The sequence below is a fragment of the Triticum dicoccoides genome, chromosome 2B (genome assembly GCF_002162155.2).
Source record: "Triticum dicoccoides isolate Atlit2015 ecotype Zavitan chromosome 2B, WEW_v2.0, whole genome shotgun sequence".
Classification (NCBI taxonomy): domain Eukaryota; kingdom Viridiplantae; phylum Streptophyta; class Magnoliopsida; order Poales; family Poaceae; genus Triticum; species Triticum dicoccoides.
Window position 1 is genome coordinate 118,441,184 of NC_041383.1, and position 9,194 is coordinate 118,450,377.

The following is a 9,194-nucleotide window of genomic DNA, read 5'->3' on the forward strand; positions in this document are numbered from 1 at the left end:
CCGAACCTGTGTAAACATCGTGTCCCCAGCCTCCTGTTACCATTAGCCTTAGACGCATAGTTCGGGACCACCTACCCGAGATCCGCCGGTTTTGACACCGACACCTGGTACCAGAATGGCGAGGGTGCTCTTGATCTCCACCGCCACCAGCGTCTACTCCGTCGCCCGTCTGTGTTGGCACGGGCAGACCGGCTCCAGATGAACCGATCGTCGTGATCGTCTTTTTCTTGGGTGCCATGGTGATGAGAAAACTGATGCGCTAAACGCTAGACCAGGTTTACACAACCTCGTCTCCCCCTAACTGGCGCGCCAAAGATGTCGGGGAAACAACACCTATGGATCACGTGGATCCCTTCTACGGTTGGCAGGAGAGAGGGGTGCGCAAAGAGCAGGTCCAGCGATCAACACAATGGATTTTTACCCAGGTTCGAGCCGCTGAGAAGCGTAAAACCCTAGTCCTGCTTTGAGTGTATATTTAGTGTTCTTGGACTTCGACTAGCTGCTATGCATGCCCAGTCCAAAAAGTTTGAATCCTTCTCCAGTACGCCTTGGGCCTCCTTTTGTACGTTCAAGGGGTCGCCATAGTGGCACACATGAGGTGTAAAGTAGCTACAGTGTACATGCTTATCACTGACGTTGTAGGACAAACACATTAAATGCGCTGCTTATGTGCCCTCTAACTTTATCGGGGACAGAAGTAGAGCCCGTCCCGTCCAATCGCCGCCTCACCCCGTCTTGACACGCATCTAGGCTGACGAGGCATGCAACGCCAATCTGACTGGCTAGCCGATGCGCTGGAGTGGTGGCAGGATCTTCACGAAGATCTGCATGCCATCACGCAGGTGCTTGCCTAGTTGGCAGGCTGGCCGCTATGTTGGAACGGTCGCAGGGCGGCGGAACCTTGTCGTGCGCGAGCCTCGCTGTGGCTTTGCAGTCGTCCCCGGCAAGAGTCTTGCCGGGGCCTCGTGGTCGTCCCTGGCAAGAGCCTTGCGCGGAACTTCGTCTTCTGGTCTTCACGAAGATCTGGATGCCACCAGTCTTCACAAAGATCTGCATGCTACCACGCTTGTGCCCCTGGGTCTTAGTCTTAACGTTGTCGATGGTGTCAGAGCTCTCAACCTCAAGGGTGGTGGTCTTGTCGGTGCTTCGCAAGCCGTCCCGGCAAGGGTGTTGCAGGGGCTTCGCAGGTCGCCCCGGCAAAGATCTCGCGGGGCTTCGCGAGCCGCCCCGGCAAGGATCCTTGCCGGGGGTCTAGCTTGCCTTCTGCTCTCTGTTTACTGGCTTGGATGCCGCCTTGGTCGTCTTGTATTTTGCTTTCAACTGCCCGTCAGGCTTTGCCACAGGTGCGGCTACGACTGCCCGTGCACAAGTAAGTGATACGAAAGGGCCCAGACTTATGTACACCGACACGCAGCGATGCCGACGGACGAGGCGGCCCACCTTGAAAGCTGGAAGGCGCACTGGCTCGCCCCGGAGGTGGCCGACGGCGAGCAACAGATGCATTGGGAGCAGCTGCTGCGCCGCGACACGGAGGCGCTGCAGCTTGAGGAGGAGGGGAGGAGGAGGAGCGCACTCGTCTAGCCGCAATGTCGGCGCCCCAGCAGACGACGGAGCAGGCCGTCATGGCAGCATACCAAGTGGCGTTCGGGTGGGCTGGCCTTGCTCCTGTCTTCCTCGTCCTCACCGGCGCCGACCGCAACGTCAAGGGCAAGGGCAAGGCGGAGGACGTCTAGGGCAGCGTGCAGGCGGCAAACTTTTTAAATATTTTTATTAATGTTTAATTAGGTTTAAGTGAATTTTGGCCGGCGGTTGATCGACCACTTTAATGTTTAATTATGTTTATTTTTGCGACATGTTTTCTTTTTCCATGTCGGCAGATGTGGGTCTGCCTTCCGTTGGACGGTCAAATCAATCCATATGAAAATACAGACGCACACGTCCATCTGGCCGATCTAAACGAACGAATAGCGGACAACCCGCATGTTTCGTTTGGGTTGCCCCGTTCGAGTTGCTCTTACGAACATACGTGTGGTGCTATTTGATCTGCGGATAAGAACAAGAGCAAAGTAGCTCCTCCGGGAACCAGACGTCGTGTATCCGCGCGTAGACGATTGGACAACGAGAGCTAGCCCTACGTCGAGAAGGTGCACCTAACTAACCCTACTTGGAGAAGGCACATTGATGGAACGCCTACGTCAGATCAGGTTTCCGAAAGCCAGCAAGTAAGCTTACTCGTACGCCATGAATCAAGCAGCAGAAGCAGCAGCACTGAAAGGAACCCTAGTTATTACACTCAGCTGTACGTCCATGATGCTGCATTATGATTTGAATGCTGCCGCTGCTAAGTTGTTGCCGGCTAATCTAACGACCCGTCCACCTCCTCCTCACCAAACCCTGCAGCGGCAGCAGCCGGATTAGTTATGAGAGATGCGGACATGCATGGCGTCTGTATTCTTCTGAAGGCAAACGAGATCATATCATGTCGATGTGGCCTTGCACAATTCAAGATCCCTATCGAGATCACACACGCGATCTTCACAAGATATTTGGAGGCAGCCCGAGTGAAAATTCATCATAGATCCATCATGGACCGATCATGGATGGGTTGTCCAATGATGTGGAGGCGTTGTGCTTCTGATGTCACCGTCGCCGCCAGACGCCAGCTCGGGGCCGCGGTGGTGGTTCGGTTCGGCGTGGCACCGGTAGGCCGCGGGCCCGCGGGTCAGCGGCGGCGGGCTCGGCCCACTGAGCTCCTACGCTTGCTCGTTCACCGTTATAAAAGTCTAGCTGCCTAGTGGAGCAAAGGCCCCTTCTTTCTCCCTCGGTTGCCACTCGCTCCAGAAGCTGCTCCTGCCCGGGCCAGCCGCCGCCACTGAGAGTGAGCTCGGCTACCCCAGCTCTTCCACTCTCGAAGCTACCCTGCTCTCTGTAGCTTCGCTCCCTTTCTCCTTCTTTCGATGGCGTCAGGGGAAGCAGAGCCGCTGCAGTACACGGTGAGCCATTCCAAAAGAGCTTCACCGTCTTCTTCCTCCTCCTCCTCTTCTTCTTCTTCGTGTGGCGAGGCAGTTTTGCTGACATTGTGTTTGGGCTTCGCTGCTGGTGCTGGCTTGCAGACCACCGTGCTGCGGGTGTCCATCCACTGCGAGGGCTGCAAGAAGAAGGTCAAGAAGGTGCTCCACAGCATCGAAGGTACCAACTCATGAATCAGCTTCGGTTAATTGATTGAACTTTCATTCTCATGCAAGTTCATTCTTCTTGCGACGGCAATTAACTGGTGTGAATGAAATTCTTTCTGTTTCTTTGTTTGTGGTTTTGATTAATCGAATGTGCATCAGGTGTGTACAAGGTGACGATCGACGCGACGCAGCACAAGGTGACGGTCACCGGCAGCGTGGCCGCCGACGCACTCGTCAGACGGCTGCTCAAGTCCGGCAAGCACGCCGCGCTCTGGCCGATGCCGCCGGCGCCGCCCGCCACAGAGGCCAAGAAGCCCGAGGAGGCCCCGTCTGCCGGGAAGGGCGGGAAGGGCGCGGAGAAGGTGGACGCCAAGCCCAAAAAGGTGGCCGACGAGGCAGAGTCGGAGGGCTCGGAGAAGCCAGCCAAGGACGAAGGTTCAGAGAAGAAACCAGAGAAAGCAGCGGCGAAGAAACCCAAGGACGAGGCCAAGGAGGAGGGAGAGGTTCCTGAGAAGAAGGAGAAGGGCTCGCCGGAGCCGCCAGCCAAAGAAGCTGCGGTCGGCGACGAGGCCCCGGAAGCGGGCGGAGAGGAGACGGGGGGCAAGAAGGGGAAGAAGAAGAAGAACAAGCAGCAGAAGGAAGCCGGCGACGGGGACGCCGCTACGGAGAAGCCGCCGCCGCAGCAGCAGCAGCAGCCAAAGACGAAGCAGCCACAGCCACAGCAGGCGATGCCGCCCGTGCCAGCGCCGGGGACGGGGCCAGAGCGCGCGCACGGCCACGGCGGCCCGTTCCCGTACTACGCGCCGCAACCGGTGATGAGCTACAACATGGCGCAGCCGAGCGCGAGCGTGTCGTACTACGCGCCCACGCCGGTGGCGTCCATGCAGCCAATGCCGCCTCCGCCGCCGTACGGCGGGTACTCGCCTTACCCGCCGATGATGATGCCGCCGCCGCCGCCGGAGTACATGTACGGCCCGCCAGGCATGCGGTCGTCCCCGCCGCAGGAACCGTACAACAGCATGTTCAACGAGGAGAACCCCAGTTCCTGTAGCGTCATGTGACGCCGCCGCCGCGCCGCCGCTGGCACGGGATCGAGTCTGTAGTTAAAAGTGGGGGTGGGGTGGGAGAGGAGGCTTCGTAATAGAAGCTTTGTCTAGGCTGAGTGGAGTACGTACCCTCTTAATTAGGTGGTCAAAGCTCTTATTGACCACACTTTTTTTCTCTTCAAATTTTCGACTTGATTAGCTTGTCATGTAGTGACATGAGTATTTTATTTCACTAATATGGTTATTTTTGCTACTAGCTTGTTTCAATAATTTCCAGTTTGGTAGTATCCATTTGAGAAGATGGTCTAGTCAGTCTCACATGAATTTGGTACTGAACTGATTCGAATCATGTCTACAAAAATAACCGCTGATGCAGAAAACTCCACAAGTTAGCAACAAATTTGTGTACAAATTCATTTTGAACTCGTCCCTACAAGATAACATATGCAAAACCCCACAAAACAGTATCAAATTTGTGTCGAAATTGGGCAGTTCTGCAGTATCTGAATTTGGTGGGTGTGCTGCTTACATTTTTTTTTAGAAGTTGATCTTGTGATTCTGGTGAAGACAGTGATGTCTAGTTCAAATGTGACACTCCTAGGTCAGTGAAGTGGGGTCCCTTCACTTAATTACTTTGGCAAAGAAGGGGCCTTTGGCCAGGCTAATTAAGCTGGCATGCATGTTGCCTCACAGGCTTTTTGTAATTTTCCTGCTATGATGATTGTCCTGGAAACTAAAGTATGGGTTTGATGGAGTTGTCACATGCAGTGTTGTACTACTAATGCAATGATGGTTCTTGCATTGCTTTGTGGTGGTACTCTACTCTCTTTTGATTGATTAGGGGAGTGCTCCGTAATGATGGAACGCTAGTGGTGGCAGTGGTCAAATCAGGAGGGACAAAGAGCTGTTTAAATTAGTGGTACTGCCTGCCAGTCCTCCCAATACCATTGTTAAATAGGGTAAACCACTGGCTTCAACTTGTGTATTTGTTAATCAGGTGCACTGTGTGCATCGCACCATATACGTGGAAATGTTAGAATACATATCGAGATAACTACCTATCTCTTTTCACATCCCAATCCCAATCCTGCATGACACTCGCCTTTTTGTTTTCAATGTTTTTTCATAAAATTTTGTGAAAGAATTAGAATTCATATGAAGTTTCCCTATGTGGAAAACAAAAATTATTTGTCTTTCTATGCTGCAATAAAGTAAAATACTATAGGATTCAATAGGCATGACATAATTCAATCATAGACGATAAACGAAAAATTCTAAACAATTAGGATCTGTCATTTTTTTTATGAAAATACTTTGATATAAAGGTTCTCTTAGGTTACACATAACATATGCTTTGACAAGAACTTGTCAGTAACTGAGGTGTATAGGAAAGGGTTTGATCAAATGCATTTTAGGAGGACCCTTATGGGGGGATCATTAGAATTGTGGAATCACATTTAAGGATGTGTGTGTGCTGACATTAGTCTAAACAATGAAAAAGACACTATCAAGTGGACTTTGACAAAAAAATGGTAATATACTCTGTTAAATGCTACTACGGGAAATAGATTGAAAATGACATTCGATACCTACACAACTTTATGTGGAAAACAAAAATTCCATAGGATGTGAAGATTTGCATGTCGCTAGTTCTTAGAATCAATATCCTAACCATAGACAACTTGATTAGAAGAGGATGGATTGGCAGCAAGCAGGGCTTGCCCTTTCCGTGGTTCAGATGAATCTACTGATCATCTGTTCATGAAATGATCCTTGGCTTGGATGTTGTGAAATATTTTTAAAATGTGCTTTCAATTTGATTTACACTCCTGACAATATTGATGCTTTGCTCAATACTTGGTTAAATAATTTTAGAGCTGATCACAAACATCTGATGTGTACTGGAGTGCATATGGTCTTTTGGACCATTTGAAAATAAGAAATAGTACCATATTAGACAATGCAAAAATTACTGACCCTTCTGTCTCTATGAATATGATTGGTATATGGCTTAATGATTGGATTGTTTTGCAGGAAAAGCAGGAAAAAGAAGAAAAATAAAAAGGTGAAGTGGGTGGTAAAAATGCTCGAGCAGACATCAAGTGAAGTGTTTCGTGCAGTCTATGGATGGCGTTTTGGTGTGCTCACGATACAATGAAGATATGTGGAAGTGTAAAGATGATGAAGGAAGCTACTTTGCGAAAGTATCCTTCTAATCCCCAGCTTAAATGCTCCTGCTATGAACGGTAAAATTGAAAAAAAAAATATGGAAAATATTCAAAAAGAAAAATCTGACTTTCTTGGGGCAAACTTTAAGAAATGATTGGATTGCATGCAAATTTTCATCACGAATCACATTGGAGCAAGTCGTGGCCAAAAAAACAGAATCAGAGCTCCAAAATGAGTTTGAAAAAAAAGGTGTCTCTTTGCCCGGTAGTGCACCGGCAGCGGCGGCGAGGGTAGGAGGCTCATACTCGATGCGCAACCCGAGCTGCCCTCGAGGATGCCGATCCCATTTTTATCCTTCGAAAAACATGTGAAAAGAACGTAGATAAAATCCAATACCTGCGGATGTACCAGCGCTGAAATTTAAGAGGGTTTGATCAGGCAGACCCCAGCGCGGTACGAAAGGGACATTGATTTTCAAACCGGGGGACGACACTGTACCTCCGAGAGGCATGAATGGAGGTTCCCGGGCTGTTGGCTGTAACTGCGACAGTACTGGGGACGGTACTAATTAGAGATGCAGTCGTGTACTGTTACTAGTTGGGAACAGCGGGTTCTTCATGTACGTCAGACAAAGCAGCACCGGCGTACAGTACGTGCGTACAACGTGCGCTCTTCAACGCGTACACGGCCCCGGCAAAGAGAGAAAAATGACATCCTTTTCTGAAGAATGTTGTGTGATACATTTTGTTTTCTGAACGTCTGCGCATCACTATAGACATGTTGCATGGAAAAAAGACGGACAGTCATCATATACGAAAGCTCTCTCTACACTATACGCCGCTTGACGTCGAAATCGAATGTTGTCATACCCGTGGGCGTTGTACGAGCGACGCTGCGGCGGCGCAGGAGTCGATCCTAACGGGATCTAGCTGGTCGCGGTCGCGGGCAGCGCGGGTGCGCCGCTTGCACTGTGCAGGCGCGCAGCGCGTGGAGTCGACGAGTAAAACAATTGTGCCGCCGTCCGATGGATCCCCGGGGAGCCGGAGGATGGCATGGCTGGCTGCCCGGCCGCGGCTTTGACTGACTGACACGCGTCGGACGCCGCCGCGCCGTCTCGTGATCTCGTCGGCATGCGCCCCCGTGCACCTTCTCGGGGCGAGGCGGGGCGCCGCAGGCTCGCCCGATCCGTCCAAGCGGAACGACACGCGCGCGCGCGCCTGGGGCCGGGCGCCGTTCCGCACGCAGTTTGACCGCTCCGCTCGCGCAGCAGAATCTCGTATACTTCTACGTACTCGTACACGCCTCGCCGCGGCTCTGTCCCGAACCTGACGCGCGGGCGGGGCGGGGCGGGGCGGCCGAGAGGGCACAGCAGCGGGCGAGCGGGCCGGCCGGCCGGCGGCGAGAAACATCACGGAGGGGAATTGATGGCGTGCAGGTGGGCGTGTCAGAGCGCGCTCTGGCGCGCGCGCTGGTGGCAGAGCCTGCATCGATTGCGGCATGGGATTTGTTCTCTAGCGTGTGGCTCTTGCGGGAGGGCCTGTGCGTGCTCGACGGTACCACCACTCCTGCGAGCCCTGCAGCAGATGCAAACGTACTACGTATGCGTGATGAAACCATCCCATGCATGATGAGGATCTAGCTAGGTGCTACAGCGCCAGCGGCCGCCCGTGATCCATCCATCAAGAGGGACAAGCCTGGCAGGCGGCTTCAATGCCGATGGACGGCATGGCAGAGCGCGCGCAGAGGCTGGCGAAGGGCCGATGCGCGCATTGACGCCGCTCCCTTCTCTTCCGCGACTGTGTTCGTTCGTTCGTCTAAATCGTGTCTGAATTTTTATACGTACGTACTAGTGCATGAGTATGAATGATGATCGGCAAGAGGTCCTGCTGCGTGCCTGTCCATTTCTAGCTGCCTTAAGTCAAGTGTTCTTAAGGGGATTTTTCTTGCCTTAAGCCTGATGGAACCGAACCGAAATTCCCGGCCGTGCCCGGGACACGACAGTAAGCTTTCCTTGTACAGTGTTGCCAACAGCTTGATGATGACAAATTATGTTAGGTTTGACGATTTTTTTTGAAACTATGATGATTTTTATAGCAAATTCGGAAACTATACACTCTAATGGAGAAAAATCAAAAGTATCACCCCGTTGGCCTCCTGTTGGCCGAAAAGGGATTTTCCGGCCTCCTGTTGGCTAAAGAGAGACTTTTCGGCCAACCGTTGGCCAAAAAGGACTTTTCGGCCAACAGTTGGCCAAAGAGTCCCTCTTCAGCCAACAATTGCTCTACTTTTTTAAAAAATCATATTAAATAGGATTTTTAGTATTTTAATTTGAATCTTTTTGCATTAGATTAGAAATTTTATGAAGTTTCTGTAGATATCAAGTTTGACTAGATTTGAAAGTTTGAATTTGAATTTTCATGAATTTTCTCAAATCACTAGATTGCCTATAATTTGAATTAGGAGTATTCTTTTTAGATGATTCTTTTTGCTACTGGTTCTTTGTGAATTTGTTTATCAGTAGTAATTAATTGGCGAATTTAATAATTATTTAAAATTAGGTTTTTATGAAAACAGTTCTGTTTTAGTGTTTTATAGGTTTTATGCTATTTCTTTTAATTTTAATTGCTTTTAATTTTTTCTTTAGTTTTTTTGACATATTCTTTTTGTTTCTGTTTAGTTATCAGTAGCTATTTTATTTGTAGTATTGTTTTTGTATTTTATTTCTTTTATCCTACTAGAAAACTTGTTTTGAGCTTCATAGGAGTTTATATTTAAAAGTGCCTTGTAAATCCTGTACAACCAT

General features: G+C 50.4%; 1 protein-coding gene across 1 annotated transcript; it reads left to right on the top strand.

The window, feature by feature from the left end:
• The first annotated feature begins 2,795 nt into the window (after positions 1 to 2,795).
• LOC119362502 (heavy metal-associated isoprenylated plant protein 35-like) lies at positions 2,796 to 4,492 on the top strand. Its single transcript, XM_037627728.1, has 3 exons — positions 2,796 to 2,993; positions 3,114 to 3,189; positions 3,336 to 4,492. Exons 1-3 carry the CDS (start codon positions 2,958 to 2,960, stop codon positions 4,235 to 4,237), a joined length of 1,014 nt encoding a protein of 337 aa, XP_037483625.1. The 5' UTR covers positions 2,796 to 2,957; the 3' UTR covers positions 4,238 to 4,492.
• Positions 4,493 to 9,194: the final 4,702 nt, after the last annotated feature.

Coding starts and splice junctions, on each gene's coding strand:
- LOC119362502 (XM_037627728.1), top strand. CDS start 2,958: ATGGCGTCAGGGGAAGCAGAGCCGCTGCAGTACACG. Junction 2,994..3,113: donor CAGAGCCGCTGCAGTACACG/GTGAGCCATTCC, acceptor GCTGGCTTGCAG/ACCACCGTGCTGCGGGTGTC. Junction 3,190..3,335: donor GGTGCTCCACAGCATCGAAG/GTACCAACTCAT, acceptor AATGTGCATCAG/GTGTGTACAAGGTGACGATC.